The sequence below is a fragment of the Podarcis cretensis genome, assembly GCF_951804945.1.
Source record: "Podarcis cretensis genome assembly, chromosome: 10".
NCBI lineage: Eukaryota > Metazoa > Chordata > Lepidosauria > Squamata > Lacertidae > Podarcis > Podarcis cretensis.
In genome coordinates, this window is record NC_137179.1 from 77,513,031 (window position 1) to 77,532,912 (window position 19,882).

The 19,882-nt window shown below is 41.1% G+C and overlaps 3 protein-coding genes across 7 annotated transcripts in view; 2 read left to right on the forward strand and 1 right to left on the reverse strand.

Annotated features, from left to right (window-relative positions):
* Positions 1-19,882, reverse strand: part of LOC307225466 (uncharacterized protein) — a 223,859-nt gene that overhangs the window by 141,129 nt on the left and 62,848 nt on the right. The gene's annotated exons all lie outside the window — the stretch shown is intronic.
* RASSF8 (Ras association domain family member 8) overlaps positions 1-19,882 on the forward strand; it is a 124,816-nt gene that overhangs the window by 92,553 nt on the left and 12,381 nt on the right. For 4 of the 5 annotated variants that reach the window (XM_079993320.1, XM_079993319.1, XM_079993318.1 and 1 more), the window contains 2 exons: positions 9,094-9,288; positions 17,170-18,056. In XM_079993320.1, coding sequence (XP_079849446.1) covers positions 9,186-9,288; positions 17,170-18,056 — 990 coding nt within the window. In that variant the 5' untranslated portion in view covers positions 9,094-9,185. Of the gene's footprint in view, positions 1-2,100; positions 2,179-9,093; positions 9,289-17,169; positions 18,057-19,882 lie in introns of those variants that run through there. The other variant, XM_079993322.1, reaches the window with a different exon arrangement.
* Positions 872-1,315, forward strand: LOC307224876 (histone H2A-like; the record flags this gene model as incomplete). The annotated part of the gene is made up of 1 exon (XM_079992044.1): positions 872-1,315. One exon carries the CDS (start codon positions 872-874, stop codon positions 1,313-1,315), a length of 444 nt encoding a protein of 147 aa, XP_079848170.1.

A 19,882-nucleotide genomic window follows, 5' to 3' on the forward strand; every position in this document is an offset into this window, starting at 1 on the left:
GAGGGGGAGTATAAAGCTGGGGTCAATTTTCTAGGTATCTTCTCATCAGACTGAAAGTTGTATGCTGAACATATCAACTTTGGCCTTCACTATGTCAAATGTTTGCAAACTTGATTTAATAACCAATTTTTTTCTTGTTAAATTTGCATACTGCACTTCATCCATAGATATCAGAGTAGTTCACAACATAATAATTAGAATATAAAAGCTTGAAATACATAATAAAAAATGAGGAAAACCAAACCAATAATCCCTCCCTCCCACAACATTGGATGTCAATTGGCCAAAGGCCTGGTTAAAGAGGAACGTTTTCACCTGGCACCTAAAGGTGTATAGTGAAGGTGCCAGCTGAACCTTCTTAGGAGGAGCATTGCACAAACGGAGCCACTGCAGAAAAGACTCGTTCTTATGTTGTCACCCTCTGGACCTCTCATAGGGGAGGCACATGGAGAAGGGCAACAGAGGTTTTCAGGGAGGGAAGTGTGATGAACAGGGTGACATTTCAGCTCAAACATTGGGATAATAGAAATGATTTAACAATGCACACAGCATCCTATTGGCCAGCACCCCAGCCTATCAGGAGCCAAATTTAGCACTCACTATTTTCACTGCAAAGAGGCTATGGAAAACTCTGCACACAGTATTTTTTTAATTGTGGCAGCCTTTCAAATGATAGCTTAACCTGCAAGGCCAGGAAGAAATCCAAAAAGGGCAGGGTAGGAAAACTGAAGCAAGCAAAGCAGAACAGCCAAAAAACCCCTCCAAAAGAGCAAAAATCCAACAAGGTAAGAATTGCCAGAGCAAGGCAAGCACCTTGAAGAGTTGGACCAGATCAACAAGTGTTGGCGGCTGTGGCAAGCTGGACTGCGACATGTCTGATGATCCGTGTGATACAGAAAGCTTGGAAGAACCTGAGCCATCCTGCCATGCGAGGAAGCCAAAAACATCTCGTTCTTGCCGGGCTGGGCTGGTATTCCCTGTAAGCCGCATTGAAAGATTCCTCCGGAAGGGTGACTACGCAGAGCGCATTGGATCAGGATCGTCTGTGTACATGGCTGCAGTGCTTCAGTACCTGACCTATGACATTATGGATATAGCTGGGAACATTGCTAAAAATGACCACAAGCGCCGAATTGCCCCCCGGCACTTACAGAGAGCCATCAGTGATGATGCTGAGCTCCACTCTCTGCTTGGAGGGATCACCTTCCCCCAGGGGAACACCCTCCCCAAGACTAAGTCCACCGCATCAACCAGGAGGGGGAAGGGCAAGAAATCTGGCAAGGCCGTCAGAGCTCAAAATGTTGTTACTGCATAAGCAAGGGTAATGCTGTTTTTCTGGACTTGAGATTGAGTCTTTAGTACTCAACAACATGGTCTAATAAAAGCTGATCTGACCATTCCTTTTGCTGTGTGAATGTTTTTCTTTCCATGTGAGTTAGCCAGGCAATTATCATTGAGCTGGCTATTATTTTGATAGCACTTCAAGGACTTCATGTTTTGTACAGCAAAAGTGTGTTACTTAGACCTAAAATGTAGGGTACACCCTAGTGTGAAGCAAGAATCCAGCATCTGGTTGCTTTTCGATTCTGACATCTATGGCTTCATTGTGAGGTTGACACTTTTTCATTGCTTTTTATAGTTCCATTTCAGAACTGTAAATAAAAAAGTATGAAAGCCTGTTCATACATCAGAGCCAAAATTCTTCCTAAATACAATTGGAACCTCCCCACAATCACACCACATAGGAAGAAAGTATCTGATCAGTACCCTGTTTGTGTGAATCTGGTGGTTTCCTGAAACTACAATAGAAAACATTAATTCTTCCCAATACTCTTGAAAAAATAGAGTTGGATCATGAATGTCAAGCAGATACTTCACTTAAAATCAGATGGTGTTAAGAACATGTGTTACTCTCACCTATTTCCATAATGAGGTGACAGGGTAGATGCTCAGGATTCCTCTCTAGTAATGTCTGGGCCATGATAATGTATGTTGAACCAAAGTCCCACTTGCCTTGAGTGCTGCTGCCTGTACATGAGTCCAGTTATGGCCAGAACATTCTTCCCTTTGTGCCAGAGTTCTACAGAATGTGGTTGATCAATTAGGCTTTTCCGATTGCATCTTCGCTTCAGAGGGAACATTTAACCCTAAACTTCACATTTTTCCTGGATTAAGCTGGTAGGCACTGGGCATTTAAGGCACTTAAGACTTTAAGCCTAAGAGTGGCATTTTAAAAAATTAAATTAAATGAGCCATCTGCTCCATTAGTTTGCCGTCTGGGGTTTCCTTTTCCTTTTCTTCTGAATTGTGATGATTTGGGGTGTCCTGAGGTACCGACCAGTGTGATGAGCCACACAGCTTTTGAAATGCTCCAGGATGGGTTGAAAGGAATAGATGTTCTGAAAGAAGGAAAGATTGTGAGGATCCTTTTTGGATGCTTTGGCATCTAGAGACCTACCTGTCTCTTTGTAAATACTCCTCAGGATGGGAAAGTGCTGGACCTTGAACTGGTGCCAAACAAAGTGCTGTAGCCAGTAGGTATGGATGGATCAATGTATTTCTGTTCTGAGTCGATTTCACCTGTGCTGAATCATAAGTTCATTTTGTTCCATTAAACACACACACACACACACAGAGCGCATTTCAATTGTATGCATATGTATTTGCCCCCCCCCAAAAAATGCACATTTTTCATGTGCTCCAATCCATCTTCAATCCATATGAGATTTATATTTGTGCAATTTTAAAAACTGAAACAGCACCACAGAATTAAAAAATGTGTAATCCAATTTATAGCTGTGTTCCAAACCGCATATATGTCTAGGGCCAGCAAATTGGATCACTTCACTTCAGATTGTGAAATGAACGGATTTGCTCACCTCTACCAGACAGCTATTCATGAGAGAGGAAATCAGTGGATTGCCTACCATTGCTGCTAGAAATAAAATAAAATAAGACATGTTGTTTAGCTCTCTAGGCTACCGATGAAGATGAGGAAAGCATAGGAGCGATGTCCATCAACATTGGTTATATGCAGAAAACAGATCATAAGAGAAAAAGAAGAAATAAGGAAGACATAGCCTTGGTTTGTAAACTCCAGTTCGGATACAAGTGGTATTTGTTGGACTTAAGCTGGAAAGTTTCACCCCTCAATGATGGCATGCTATTAGGGGTGGGGGCATGGAATGTGCACAAAATGGAGCAAGAGAAAATCAGGAGACTCAGTAATGTGACTGTACTAAAAAGACAAGGGTTATTTTGGATAAAATATTACTTCCTTGGAGGTTGCTCTGGTTTTTTACTTAAGATTACTTAAAGCCATACCAAACAAGCAGATTCGTCATACAATTTAAGGTCTGGGAGGGCAAACCCGCCTCTATCTTTTACATCTGTAAGTATTTTATGTTTTATCCTTGGCCTTTTGCCCCCCCCCCCAGATAAATCTTAAAATCTCTTTCTGCCATTTTTTAAAGCATTCATCAGGGACTGGATGAGATTGGACAAGCAAGAGGCACTAGAACTAGAAGGTTATGACAACAGATTTGGTTGGCATGCATATTTATGGTACGGGAAAGGGAAGATTCATAGAAGCTTTTACAACCATATAATCAGGAAATCATTAATGAGAGTATGGGAGAGATATAAAGACTTATTGGAACAAAAGACTCCGTGGTGGCTTTCACCACATGAAGCATTACTGCTCAAACCACTTGGAAAGAAAGGAAAATGGCTCACATATGCTGATTTACTAAAGGAACATGATGGAAAATGGAAATTAAGAGATTATGATGAGATCAAAGAGCACTTTCAGAGTTGGTTGCATTATCGACAACTACATGAAACATATAAAGAAGACTGTAAGGAAGGATTTAGTTATACTAGATCTAGGTTTCAAACGGAAGCGATTGAAGGGAAAGTGAAACTACTGAAGGCCGCATATAGCATACTATTAGAATGGGAGACGAAAGATGAAGAGGTAAAATCAGTTATGATTAAATGGGCACAAGATGTAGGTCACAACATCATGATGGAGGATTGGGTTAAATTATGGAAAACTGACTTAAAATTTACAGATTGTTCCCTATTGAAGGAGAATTACATGAAGATGATGTACAGATGGTACACAACACCAGTGCAGCTAGGGAAAGTGTCCATAACTAGTTCAAACATATGTTGGAAGTGTAAGGAAAAGGAGGGAACATTTTATCATATGTGGTGGGATTGTAAAGTAATTTAAAAATTTTGGGAAATGATATACAATGAACTGAAGAAAATGTTCCATTTAACATTTGTTAAAAAACCCGAGGCATTTTTGTTGGGGATCGTAGGGAAAGACCTGCCAAAAAAGTTGAAAAACATCTTCATGTATGCGACAACGGCCGCGAGAGTTCTGATAGCACAAGGATGGAAGACTGAAGAAATCCCAACTGAAGAATTATGGCAAGAAAAATTGATGGATTATGCAGAACTGGCAAAATTGACTCATAAGCTACGGGACAAGGATAACTGTGACTTTAAGGATGAATGGGAACCTTTCACAAAGTATTTGAAGACACAACAAAGTGAACTGGACTCCTTGGCAGGTTTTTGAATAAACATCCACAATTATTATTTTTTACTTATGATAATTAGCTAAACAGTTGGAGGATCTATACAACTCTGTAACATGCAGAAAATAGCATTATTGGAGAAACCAAAGACTGGAACTGAGGGAAGTCGGGGGGTGGGGTGGGGGGATGGGTTTTGGGGGGGGAGGGGGGAGGAAAAATGGGGAGGGAATAAGGATATGTTTTTGGAAAATATGTTTTGTTATAACTGAATAAAAAAAAATTTTTTAAAAAAAGATTACTTAAAGCAGATTGGTTGCCTCATCATACTCTTTGAGCTTTAGCTGATGTTTTATTTTTATAATTCACTGCGGGGAAAGGGGAGGATTGTAGTTTTTCATTGCACAAATGGCTATACTGAGTGTTTGCTTATCTGTGGGGTTAGCAGTTCTGGATTAAATGCTTGTGGGCTGATCAACACAATGTATCCACCCATGTGCAATATGTGGGACTCCTGTTAGTTATTGGAGGTGCAATTGTTTGAAGAAGGGCCTCCATAAGAGTTTTGTGTACTCATGTGCTGGCAGTGTTCGGTAATTACCATAAGTCTCCAGTTTAATCTGTTATATACTGCCCAAATTATTGGTTTCTTCCATTTTAGAATTATGGGGTCACCTCATTTCACCCCTTGACATTGAGCAGGTCTTCAGTGCAACAGAGGCATGTTTGCCTTTCTGCCCACTGCAAGGGTAAAGGGGCCTATAAAGGACTTTAGTATTGAACACTCTGTATCTTTCATGCAGTGGACAGGGTCAAGTGAACTATGGTTCTTCACACAAGCCTTAGCATATGAAAGCTTGTGTAAGCAATGTAATAGTAATAGTGAAAGGGACACGGGTGGCGCTGTGGTCTAAACCACTGAGCCTCTTGGATTTGCCAGTTGGAAGGTCAACAGTTCAAATCCCTGCGACGGGGTGAGTGCCCGTTGCTCATTCCCTCTCCTGCCAACCTAGCAATTCGAAAGTACGTCAAAGTGCAAGTAGATAAATAGGCTGTGGCAGGAAGGTAAATGGCGTTTCCATGCGCTGCTCTGGTTCGCCAGAAGCGGCTTTGTCATGCTGGCCACAAGACCTGGAAGCTGTCTGCAGACAAACGTCAACTCCCTCAGCCAATAAAGCGAGATGAGCACCACAACCCCAGAGTTGTCCGCGACTGGACCTAACGGTCAGGGGTATTTTTACCTTTAATAATAGTGAATTGTGAAAATTCATTGCTGCCCCCTGTTAATGTTGATTTATTCACTGCTGCTGTGAACAAGGGTGGGTAGTGTTCTGTGCACAACATTTCCTTAATCTGCTTTTGGTAAATATAATCTGGTTTTGATTTTTTTATTGACATTTCATGTATTCACTCAGCCAGTAGAGAAATCTTTCTGTACCCATTTGAAGAAGAAAAGGATATAGGATGTTTTATTTCTGCTTGATTTTGGTATTGTACCTACCGCTTGTACTTGCACATTCCTATGCACATTCCATTGGGCAATGGTGTTATTAGCCTAAACATATACATTGCACAAGGCTAAATTCACCCAGGCCTCAATTCTGAGGCTTTGCAATCATAACTTAACAGGCAGTTCTTCACATACCCAATTGAATCCAACTAGAAATTTAAATGTTGGCATCAGCAGAACATAAAAGTAAATTACTGGAATGATATTTTTCTCTGCTTTCTGACAGGTCAGTTATAACAAACTTTATGAAAGCTGCTCCGCCAAAGCAGCCACATCCTAGTTGTTGTGGGTTCTTGTTCTTAAAAAGCAAAGACATTTGGACAACCCAGACAAGAATTTCAAAAAGAATGGGGAAAGTGCAGAGATTACTTTACCAAACAGTGACCCAAAATATATACCTGGACTTGTTTCAATTAATTTCTACAGGAGACTTTGCAGTTTTTTAAGTCATAACTAGGAAAAACTGTAATACAGTCGGACCTCGGGTTACAAACACTTCAGGTTGCGTTTTTTCAGGTTACGGATGCGCCAAAACCCGGAAGCACCGGAACGGGTTACTTCCAGGTTTCAGTGGTTGCGCATGCACAGAAGTGCTAAATCGCGCTTTGCGCATGCGCAGGATCTCCGAATTGCAACCTGCGCGTGCGCAGACGCGCCGCTGCGGGTTGCGAATGCTGCGGGTTGCAAACGTGCCTCGCGCACAGATTACGTTCGCAACCCGAGCGTCCACTGTAATCACATATAAAAGAAACAGTATACAAGAAGTAAATAAGGAGGCCATTTACAGGATAAAGGAAGTCTTTTATTTTTATGTTTGTTTTCTTTATGTAAGGGGATAGGAGTTTAAATTTTATAATTAAATTGTCAGTGGTGGTGGGTTTGTTTGTATGTATGAGTTGTTGTGGACTATGTTGTAAATAAATTATTTTTTAAAATATTTTAAAAATAAAGCAAATACATTTCTTTCCTTTTTAACTACTGTGTGGAAATCACTGTAGATTAATCTCTGGTGCTAACGCGTGTTTTAAGAAGTCTAGTTTATGGCTACAATCCAAAGACCTGCTTCATATATGACCAAGAGATTGGCAATTATGCCCAGGGAAATTGACTTCTTTTAAGCAATTTGTGCTTCTCCCATATCACAAAACGGCTGTAGACCAGGGTGGATAAAAATCAATGATCAGATTTTTTAGAAATTTAAATTGGATTTTTAGAAATTTAAATTGGATTTTTAAAAATTTAAATTGGATTTTTAAAAATTTAAATTGGATTTCTAAAATAAAAAGCTTTTGAAGGGAAAATCTAAAGATAGTTTTCTATTTAAGTTACATTATAGTCCAAAGGCTATTCCTCAGGAAATAAGGATTTGTTTTAAGTTTTTCATGTGTGCTAAAACTCAGTCTAAAGTTTTTTTAAAAATAAAAAATTGTTTAACATCAGTTAACAAACATGGATACGTATGCTATAATGTTATTGTTTTAGTTAAATAAATTGGTTAAATTGTTATAAAGAAAACGATTATTTTTCTCCTTCCAATAAAGTACAGTAGAAAAGTTGTCCAAATATAAACAGTTAACTTATTAAACCTCACAATAATTTCATAATTATCTGTCAATGTATTTCTAATAGTATAACCAAATCAGTAATTTTGATATAACTGTAAAAACTACTCTGAAAATTTATTATTCCAAAAATGAAACATTCATCTGGTTGTAAATATTAAGATTATACCAGCAAGACTAGTCTTTCTGTAAAAAAAATGATTTAAATCAAGTCTTACTGACTAGTGATTTAAAGGTTAATTTCAAAAGCAGTTTTTCACATGAATGACCTGGAAAGCTGCTTAAGAAGTGTGAATGCAAAATGTCCTTGAACCTGTAGGACTTCCGTTTCTCTTAGATCCCAACTTTTATTTATTTATTTATTCATTCATTCATTCATGCCCCACCATCTGGGCGGCTTCCAACAAAATATTAAACACACAATAAAACATCAAACATTAAAAACTTCCCTAAACAGGGCTGTCTTCAGATGTTTTCTAATAGTCAGGTAGTAGTTTATTTCCTTGACATCTGATGGGAGGGGGTTCCACAGGGTGGGTGCCACCACCGAGAAGGCCCTCTGCCTGGTTCCCTGTAACTTGGCTTCTTGCAGCAAGGGAACCGCCAGAAGGCCCTCAGCATATGTAAGGCTCTTTAAAAGCCGTGTTTGTTTCCATGGGCATCCCAGGCAAATGAGGTACAAACAAAAAAGTCAAGATGCTAATATAATAAATAAATGGATAGGGGTACATTTCACCCAGTGATATGCAGATGGATTGTTCTGGGTCACTTCTGTATTATAATACGTGTGTCCTATTTTATAAACATGGGAAAACCTAAGGTAGCATAGCTGCTTAATTGGTCCTGAATTTGCCTTTCTTGCAACTAGAAGACTGTTGTGGTAGACACTGTATGTCATTCATAGTGCTTGAAAGTTCTGCAAAATCAAGCTGAATTAGACTATCTCAGGAAGGATCCTAGACATGTTAAAGGTCTGTCCATACTCATATGAGGCCTAATAAATAACTGAACAAGTGCTGACAATGGTTATGTTGTAAAAATAATGGAACTAATTTCTAGTCATATTTTTTGTTGCGATAACAAAATGAAATTTGGCCTTTTTAGAAGCAAATTGTAAATGGAGGTTAATTTCAAAAACTGTATAAATATAGAGAAATCTTGCTTTTTTAAATTATGCAATAGCATGTCTTACTTTAAGCCTTATATGTTGCTTCATCTTTAGTAATAGGAATGTATACCTAATCAAATAATAAAATGAGTTAATTACCCTTTCTGTTGTTTTGAAGGGAGGAGGATAGAAAGTGCTGCCTTCAAAAGATAAACTTCGTTGAATAATGGAAGTTTTACTACTTACATTTCTTTTCCTTTTTTTTACCAGTTACATTTCATTTTAAATATAAATTGTTTAACCTAGGAGAGAAGTCCTTTTGTCTCTCTAGGCCATCATAAGCAGAGTTTTTATTTTATTTTCCAGATAATTCCCACCAGTATGTTGACACTATCTGGCATAGCTGTAAACGTGACTTGTCATCTCAATTGCATCCATGGCTGTTGACCTGGTAAATCATGGAGCTGAAAGTATGGGTGGATGGAGTCCAGAGGATCGTTTGTGGTGTCACAGAAATTACAACTTGCCAGGAAGTTGTTATAGCTCTTGCTCAGGCAATAGGTAAGTGAAATAATCTCCTTGTGCTCCATGTGCATAGATGAGTCTGTGTTGTGGGGGCTGGGGGCACTTTTTCTGTTGAAGACAACTGTTCAGGTATGCTTGCACTTCAATGACTTCTGTATTTTCTTACCACATGGCTATTGAGGAAAGCTTGAAAAGGTCCCTGCCCATTTGCTGCTTCTCCACGGATCCTGATTCTGTTGACTTGACATGATTGAACAAATGAACATTCTTGGAAGTTTTCCAGTGCTGTCACTTTTGCTAAAACCCATTTGTTTGACTCTTCAATAATGCAAGCAACTTGTTGCTTCAGTATATACTTGAAGCACCAAAACCAAACTTTGATTCAAGATGTTTCCCTTTATTATCATCCCTCTAATGGGGTACATGGAAGTTGAGCAGAGGCCACTGGAGTGTACATTGCAAGGCTTTGAAGGGTATACGTTAATCTGCTGTAGGGGTGGGGAACCTTTGGTCCTCCAGATGTCAGACCCAGCCAGCATCACCAACGGTCAGAGTGATGGGAGTTGCAGTGCAGCAGCATCTGGAGGGCCACAGGTTCCCCACTTGATACATTACCTTTCATAAAGCACCATGTTCTCTTCTCCTTGGCCTCCACTGCCAAGAGAAAGGTTGGTTTCCTTATAAGAGGATTTCTTCTATGGGACTTCTTACTATAGATTTGCACTTGGATTGCAATGGATAAGAAGCTTCCTAGAATTTAAGATTCAGTCACCAATGAGTTCTGACCATTTTGAATGAATGAATGACTCTTTATTTGCATCAGCCATCAGCCATAGCAATAAAACAACAATACGATATACAAAGAATAGAAATAAAAAGTCAATTATGTAAAATACATTTTAGGGTTTTGAATCAAATTAGTTAAATAGTGGATCTTATTCTAATTGCCCCAGCTAAAAACCTTGCAACCTTTGCTGTCACCTGCTCATCTTGATCTGCCAAGAGAAAGGACACTGTGTCAGTGGCCACTTTATATACACTTTGCTTACACTTACTGGAAACTGAACAACCTCTTTCTTCTTTCACATGTACCGTATTTTTCGCTCCATAAGACGCACTTTTCCCCTCCTAAAAAGTAAGGGGAAATGTGTGTGCGTCTTATGGAGCGAATGCAGGCGGGAGGCTCCGCTCAGCGCTCCCTTTAAAGAGCCGCGTGGCGCACGTGTGCGGTTCTTGGGGGCTTTTCCCCGAGGAGGGAGAAGGGCACCTTGCCCGGGAGAGGCTGCACGCGGCTATCCCATAAGCCAGAACAGCAAGAGGCTATCCCAGAAGCCAGATCCCTCTTGCTGTTCTGGCTTCTGGGATTCTGAATATTTTTTTTCTTGTTTTCCTCCTCCAAAAATTAGGTGCGTCTTATGGTCTGGTGCGTCTTATAGAGCGAAAAATACAGCACTTTTCCTCTCCTCTCCCTTGGGGTCGTGAAGAGGACTTTGATTTATTTTACTTTAAAAGAATCCTAGTTTTTTTATTTTGTTCAAACGAGGAACCCTGCTTTAGGTGAAACTCTAGATAGTTTAGCAAACCATATTCCTAGCCTACGATTTGAAGATGGCTTGTTAATGAAACTTATAAAGTTCATTTTAAATCAGAATCCTTGGTTCAAATAAACACTAAGCCAGGATTCTTTCACATTCTCTTCCTGTATTCTGTGTGCTGCAGATTATGATCCTTGAAGCTCTATTTACTATTAATATTCCCACACTGACAAATGAGACTTTCAATTCCTTTGCTATTGTGAACCTATTACCACTGCTACACTAATTGGCTGAAAGTAGCTGTTTAATTTTGCAATTTCTTTTTCTTTTATCAATCTTTTTAAGAAGAGATTTGGGTGGAGGGATTTAAATCTAGAATTTAATTTCATTAATATATCTTCCTCCAGAGAGAATGAGTGCTATCAGGTTATGCATCCTGAACAATTTAATTTTCATATCTATTCTAACATAAATTGGATATGTATTTGTGTACCTTTTTTACCTATGGAAGTCTTTGCAGCATTCAAGCTGCTGTGTCCATAATGTGATTTAAAATATGTCAGTATCTCTGTTTTAATGGGAATTTGTGCTTAAAATCCTGTTTCACGCTGTGCAGATTCAGACAAAATTCAAATAGCTATTCTGATAAGCTTTCTGAAATTTGCATATGAAATACTTCGACTGTTTTCACTTTGAAATCCTTAGGTAATGCTTTGTAATACTTACATGAGAATTATAGGAATTTTGCATAGTAAGGGGGAGAGTTGCGAACATTTTTAATGGTGTATCATGGTGTCAAGTCTCTTACATTCTTTCTACTTTCACCAAATAAATAGAAAATGAGGGAGGAAACATCTGATATCTGAGGCTACATTATTCAGGGTTAAGTGCTAAAACATCATTTACTGTGCATTCTTAGTTTTACATACAGATTTTATTCTGAACTGTATATCAGCTAAGAACTCGTGTCTGTGGTGTGGTAGTTAAATGAACAGTTTCCCCCTTTTCCTCCTTGATAAAACTTTTAGAAGGGATGGAGTAAATTTACTTTTGTGTATCCTTACCAAACTGCTATTTCAAGCCTTGTGACTGAGAGAGAACTGCAACCTTTTAAGCAACAGCAGCAACTTGACAGACCAAAATGAAATGAAAAGAAGAAATGGAACAGAGTTGCAAATATGCTCAAAGTCAATTTGGTCATGGTAGACTTTCATAGGAAGAAGAATCCAGAAGACTTGTAAGTGCAAACCCTTAGGAGAAGAAAAACTTCCTCATCCTTCTGTTATCAAAGATCCGCCTAGCGCCCCTAGGTTGCCCAGAGTTGTCAACCTTTTCTTAGGGGGGGGAACCCCTTTTTTAAGGAAATGTTTACCTTTAGAATGCTTGCGGGACGCAGGGACTCACAGCGCCAACCAACAGGGGTGCCAGCGCCCCACACACAGGGGTGTACGAAGGTGGGTGTGGGTTCCATGCTGAGGGGGGACAAAATGTCACATGGCACAGTCTCCACGCTGTCCGCCTGCTGCCTCCCACTCCCCCCTCTGCATGGCAGCTAACTGTTTCGGCTGCGCGCACAGCGCCCGTAGCGCCCTGTAACATGGGCGCTGCGCAACACATTCTGTTGCGTGCGCAAGCTGAGTTCGTTTGCTGGCTTTTCCGTTTTCAGTGCACACTCCCAGCATGGGGTGCCATTGCAGAACGACAAGGAATGCAAGCGGCAGTGGAGAAAAGATCTCCAGATGGGATCCGTGCGCTCCTATTCTTCTTGTTTTGTTGCTTCTGTCGGCGCATGGCGGATCCTGCTAGCATTTATCAGCCACGAGAGGCAAGGGTCCGGGATGCATGTGGTTGTCCTGACTGATCTAAGCACCTTGTCCGCATTCTCAAGCCTTACCAACTGAAATTCATCCAACAAAACAGGACTAGGCCCCATGAGATTCATACACTGTAACAGCGGATGCGAGATCCCAGTGTATCCCAATGGATGCAAGTGAATTTTTCTTCAAAATGTTTTGCAAACAAGTCACAGCAAGCTGCTGTTGTTTCTTCCACCTCCTTCAGGCCAGACTGTAACATGCCCCACACTACCCGGTAAAGCTCTGCTGGACGGCACAATCAGGATGCAGTGGGGGCAGCAAAGTAGTCCTTCTTTGCAGTCTTCTCTGCCACTAGATAGGCTCGATGATGAGTCCTCACCAGTGTTGATCTTCTCTTCATAAGCCAGATGGGTGGGGTATAAATAAATTATTATTATTATTATTATTATTATTATTATTATTATTATAGTGTCCAAGAACTCTGAGCTGCCACTGTTGCGACTTTCACTCCTGCATCCAGTGTTTCAGCTAATTTAGCTGCAGTTCACACATCTCAGCAGTCCCAACACAGTGGTTTCAAAAGCACATTGAGCCACTACAGAACTAGAAAAGAGGAAAGCTATCGTGAAACCATGGTATTTTCAAAGCTTTTTCATGTATTGCTTACCATGAATATTAATAACCATGCATAGATTTGGAGACTTAGCATGTTTATAACCATCAGAAGAAATGGCAGAGTTGTGCAAAATCACTACCAAAGGGAGTGCAGTAGGACTTGGGACTGCGTGGGGAAGGAAATGACCTGAATCTATGGTGAATGTCACTTATAGACCAGCTCTAATTATTTAATTCTGCAAAGTAGAAACAAGTTTCTTATGAAAACTCAAAGCTCTCAAACTATAATCCCAGTCATGAACAGCTGCTTATTTGTTCTGCACTTTACTTAAGTTCTTGATTATTTTGCAAATGTAGGTGTTACCCCTTGTTTTTCTTCATTTTTTGGTTTTAGCACTGTAATAGTTTTTAACAGCAAACCAACCTGAAATTGCAGACTACGCTAAGCAGTTGGCTTGATTTGAAACACAGCTTACAGTTAAATCTCTCTCTGGCTGGCACAAGAAGTCTTTAATAGCATTATTAAATAGTCTAAAAGCTCTGGACCTTAATTAACTGTGTTGGATCATAGTTTCCCCACCCCACCCCCCGAACATCACCAACGCTGCTTTATTGTTTCCCTCCTTAATTTTTAAAGAGATGCTTAAATTGCCAGGATAGGCTGCATTTACCACATGTGGGTTAAACCACAGAGCCTAGGGCTTGCTGATCAGAAGGTCGGTGGTTCGAATCCCCGCGATGGGGTGAGCTCCCGTTGCTCGGTCCCTGCTCCTGCCAACCTAGCAGTTCGAAAGCATGTCAAAGTGCAAGTAGATAAATAGGTACTGCTCCGGCGGGAAGGTAAATGGTGTTTCCGTGTGCTGCTCTGGTTCGCCAGAAGTGGGTTAGTCATGCTGGCCACAAGACCTGGAAGCTGTACGCTGGCTCCCTCGGCCTGTGAAGCGAGATGAGCACCACAACCCCAGAGTGGGCCACGACTGGACCTACTGGTCAGGGGTCCCTTTACCTTACCAGGATAGGCTGCTTTTTCCCACAAGGACATTGTTCATTGCAACCCACAAATAGATGTTTTAGCTTCCCAAACTGTATGCTGATTCCAGTCTACATCTTGGCTCTGCATGTGGCTCAATAATTTCAGTTAGGTTTATTGTTAGATTAATTGTTAGATTCAGTTAGATTATTAATATTAACAAATAATGTATAGGTTGCAATTGTTCTCTGGTAAGAACAAACAAACAATACATAATGATGCATGGCACCATACATCATAATAACCCTTAACAGCCAATATTTTGCAATTCCAATAAATATTAAAACACAATTCAGTGTCGGCCTCATAAAGTGTTATTGTGAGCATATATACTCTAGACTTAACCTGAAGCACCACTTTAGCTAATGGGGCCTCCTGCTGCTGCTGTGCCGCCGGAGCACTATTTCTGTTCTCATCCTGAAGCAAAGTTCTTAACCCAAGGTATTATTTCTGGGTTAGTGGAGTCTGTAACCTGAAGCGTATGTAACCTGAGGTACCACTGTATAGAATAAATAGTATTGGCACTACTAATTCAGAGCAGACCTATCTTTGAGTGTTTACAGTCTTAGTTTGCTATCTTTCTAATTTTATCATAAATTTAAGAGCCAAGAAGGAAAACACTTCAGTACAAAGCAGTCTCACTGTCAAATCAAATCTCAATTATTATTTCTTTACATTGCTTTGTTTCATAAATAATAGTTTTCCATTCCAGCATATGTTTACGTGATGCTCTATGTTCTTCTTTTCCCAGTTCAAACTGGTTAATATAATCACACAATATTTCATAACCTGAAACTAAATAACTCAATTGTTCCTGATTATCTGAGAGCCTTTTAAGTTGGATATTACTAGCAATGTTCATAAGTTTCAGGGTATAAACATTAGGCAGAAAAGTCAGTGTTGGGTTCAGCCATCTTAATCTCTATGACTTGTATCAGGAAGGCTTTTCTTCTTCTCCATTGGGACAAGTCAGAGAAATCATTGGGTAAGACTTCTCCAAGAAAGGCCATTTCCAGCATCTTAAAATTCTTATAACGCTTTTGAAATGTACTTGTGCTTATTACAGCTATGGTGGTTGTTTTTTGCATGTGTTCTATATTTTCAAGTCATTTCTTGTTATGTAAATATTTTTGATACTTGGAAGTAATCTTTTTTTATATATAAAATCCTCTCACGTAACTTAATTATCTTCAGTGTTAGTACAACACCTACCAAGACCAACAGGAAATAACAGTTCCACATTCTTTATGGGTAATCTCGCACATTCTAGTTAACACAGCAGCTTAGAGTTTGCTTAGCTACTGGAATGTGAGAATTTAACAGTAAAAAGCACACTGCAACATTGAGACCAAGATGAGTTCATACAATGCAGAACCATAAAAACAGGCCCTATAGGATCTAATAACAGTAAAATATTGAATATATAATAGGGTATTTTCCTAATAGTAATCTTACTAGTAGTAACAGTAGTTACCACCACATTTGCTGGTATTCTACAGATGGTATTTGTATGTGATACAGATGTCCCCGTTTCAACAAATCAGCCCCCTGACAAAATCCATCTATTTAGTAGAAAGTTTAAAAGTGTCCCTGGATTCACTGAAAAAAATCTGGTAACCTTATCTTAGCCCTGCTGTGAAAAAAAACGTATTTCATTGCACCTGCACCCGTGCACTTTTCCTTTAGTGCTTATATGTATTCCTCTTTCTATGTTTGTTTCATATACATTTCAGCTGCTATCCATGGCAGTTGGTTACTATCAGGAGTTCAAACGTAAATGGGACATGCCACTAGAAAGCAATGAACTGCCCCACTACAAATAACCCACAGTATTTTTGGCTCCAAATTCATGCTCTGTTCATTATTAAGCTTGCATTTCCAACCCTCTTCAATTTTTATGAAGATTGTCATAGCTCAAGTGGGGTGGTCAGTTTAAAAAGTACAGTGTTCCCATGGTTCTCAAATGTAATCCGTTCTGGAAGTCTGTTCCAAAACCAAAGCGTTCCAAAACCAAGGCGTGCTTTCCCATAGAAAGTAATGCAAAACGGATTAATCTGTTCCAGACTTTTAAAAACAACCCCTAAAGCAGAAATTTAACATGAATTTTACTATCTAATGATACCATTGACCCATAAAATGAAAGCAATAATCAATGTACTGTACTATTATTTTCTTACCTGCATTGATGATAGTCATCGTTTGGATGGGGGGCTTTTATCCATTTCCGCAGTCACACAGTCAGTCAATCAATCAGTAGCTGAACTGGGTTCCCACACAATCGCAAAAAACAAATTAACCGAAAGAGCCTCAAAAACAAAAAGAGCAAAATAAATAGCAAAAACAAAAGTGCCAAACTTAATCCATTCCAGGAGTCCGTTTGACTTCCGAAATGTTCGAAAACCATTGTGCAGCTTCTGATTGGTGCAGGTGCCCCAGAAAGAATAGCTGACAACCGCATCAGACATTCAGCTTCTGAAAAACATTCAAAAACCAGAACACTTACTTCCGGGTTTTGGGAGTTTGAGAACCAAGGTACCACTGTAATGGAACAATATGCTAAAAAGCTCACAATACTTGTGACCCAATAAGCCAGCTGCAGTGCATCAGTTAAAGATGGTGTTTTCCTTAGCTTCCATAAATAGGTGGTTATGTGGGTTCAGCCTACATTGATAATATGGTTTGACTCAGTCCTTTTTTCAGGGGGTACTCAATGGTATGCAGTACTGGCACCTCTTTTTTGTTAAAAAGTGTGGCACTTACTGTAAAAACTTAATGGCGAGAACCAGCCTATTTTTCTAGAAAAAAAAAAACACTGGTTTACTGACTGCCCTATGACTCTCATTGTGCAATGGCACCCTCTACTGGACTGTTCTAGATATTTTACCCAAAGATTCAGACATCATTGTATTTTCTTTTCTAGGCCGTACAGGAAGGTATACCTTGATAGAAAAATGGAGAGACACAGAGAGACACCTGGCACCTCATGAGAATCCTATCATTTCCTTGAACAAATGGGGGCAATATGCAAGTGATGTGCAGTTAGTATTGCGGCGTACTGGGCCATCTCTCAGCGAGAGGCCAACTTCAGACAGTGTTGCTCGGATACCAGAAAGAACTTTATACCGCCAGAGCTTACCTCCGCTGGCTAAGTTAAGGCCTCAGAATGATAAGTTGATAAAAAGAAGGGAGCCAAAAAGGAAATCGTTGACTTTCACAGGAGGGGCAAAAGGATTAATGGACATTTTTGGCAAAGGCAAAGAGTCTGAGTTCAAACAGAAAGTTCTCAACTGCAAGGCAACAGTTGATGAGCTGAAGAAGCTGATTCATTTCCAGACAGAGAAGCTGCAGTCCATTGAGAAACAGCTGGATTCAAATGATGCTGAAGTCAAGTACTGGGAGCACAAGTTTAATTACAGCCTGGAAGATGAAATTGTCAAACTGGAGCAGAAGATTAAAAGGAATGAGGTAGAGATTGAAGAGGAGGAATTCTGGGAAAATGAACTCCAGATCGAGCAAGAAAATGAGAAGCAACTGAAGGAGCAGCTCCAGGAGATCAGGCACAGGATTTTGGACTGTGAAAGCAAGCTGAAGGAATATGTGGCCCAGATCCATAGCATGGAAAGTGGCCTTGAGGCGGAAACGTTGCACCGGGAAGTGCAGGAGTTAAAAGTAAACGAAGAAGAAGTCAAAGAGAAGATTGAAAAAGTGAAGGGTGAAATCGATATTCAGGGACAGCAAAGTCTCAGGCTGGAAAACGGCATTAAAGCTGTTGAAAGGTCTCTGGGCCAAGCCACCAAGCGGTTACAGGTGAGTGGGTCCATCTCACGTGGACCAGGTTTAATTCTTGATGTCAGCTAAATTATTCAATGTGACATGATTTCAACCATGTCATATATGGAATAGTAGACTGTGTCTAATGTTTGAGTAAAGGTGAATGGTATATTACAAACTATGTAGGTCAGCTGTGGGGAACCTGTCCCTGCAGATGTTATTGGAGGATGGTCAGAGTTGATGGTGGGCCAGCCACATTTGGAGGGCCTCGCACTCCTCATCCCATGGTTCCCTCTGAAGCAGGCATGACATATCAAACATTTTTTCTACATAACTTTGTACTTCCTTGCTTCAGTTCTTCTCCCTGTGTGGAGACAGAAGAATGCAAAAGTGGCAAGAGTTTAAGCTCTGGTAATTGTGATGTAATGTAATGTACCCTTCTACACACTCAAGAGCTCTTGCATATAATTTTAAAATGGCATAGAAAAACAAATGGGGGGGGCAAGCAAGCCATTGGTCCAAGATGTATGTGGGGAGGTCATAGTAGTCTGTGCACATTCTTGAGGGAGAATTACTTAGTCGCTTGGGTTTTTACCTTTACCACCAAGCAAATAACTCTTGGGAGTCCTGGGAGTCCATAAAATTAAACCTAGTGATACTTCTCCTGCTGATGAAAAATGATTTAGAAATATTTGTATGGATTTGGCAGCCATATCTCATATCTTTCATAAATACGGCATTCTTACATGGAAACAGAATTGCTGAAAATGTCAAGATGCTACCCAAGGTTATATATGTCAGGGCTGCCCGAGGTCCCAGCTCACAAAGGACCAACGCCAGTCCGTTGTTATATACAAAAGTCTTTATTGAAACGCAGTTTCGATTTCAAAGCCGTGGCGTGCAGCCCTACGTCTTAAACCCTAGACCGCTGAAGCTCCATCTGAATCTCCACCCCCCAGACACCAGTTTAAGACTCTAGCCTTGCTCCACCTCCTCCTCTGCTCTTTCCTCCTCTGGGTCCGCCTGTCCGCTGGGGTGTTGCCCTTTCTGGACTCTTCTGATGCTGAGTCCCCGGATTCTTCCCCCTGCCTCCGGCGTGCTTTAGGACCTGGCTCCCAATCCGGGTTTTCTGCTGTCCCGCGCGCCTGTACATTTGAACTTGGCGCGCACGCCCAGCCAGCAACCTTTCTCCTGACCGTTACACTGCTCCTGTCACTGCTTCCCCCTCGGGGGGGGCTAGCTGGACCTGACTTCCCCTCCGTTCCCTCACTCTGCGATGGAGGCGTGGCCAGCTCTGACTCATCTTCTCTCCCTACTGGAGGAGACGCTGGCCCTGATTCATGGGACTCTTCCCCCCCACTCCGCTCTGGTGGGGGAACTGGTCCTGATCTCCCGCTGCTGCTTTGGGAGTCCCCGCTGGCCCCTTGCTTCTGGTGTGTCCCCCCTGGCACCCCCCTTGCCCTGGCCATCGGCGCCCCCCTCTGGGAATCTTCTGAATCGCTGGAGAAGCTCATGGAATCTCTCGGGCCACCGTCATACTCCCCTACGCTGCCCTCAGATTCTTCCCCTTTGCTCTCCGTTTCCTCTCTCCCCTGTGTCTCTGCTCCTGAACCCCTGACATCCATCCCCCCTCGAAGCCCCCCCTTCCCCCCTCCCCCTCTTCGGGTGTGGGTTCCGGGTGCTCCAGTGCTGTGGGGGTGAGTGCGGGATACAGTCCTTCCCCCCTGGTGTGCAGATGGCTGGCTGGGTCCGTAATGGGCTCGTCGACGTCGATCTCCTCTGCTTCCATCTCTCTGCAGCTGTGCTCGAACCCAAGATCCACCCCCAACACGTCCATGTCCATCTCCCCCCCCCCCGTTGCC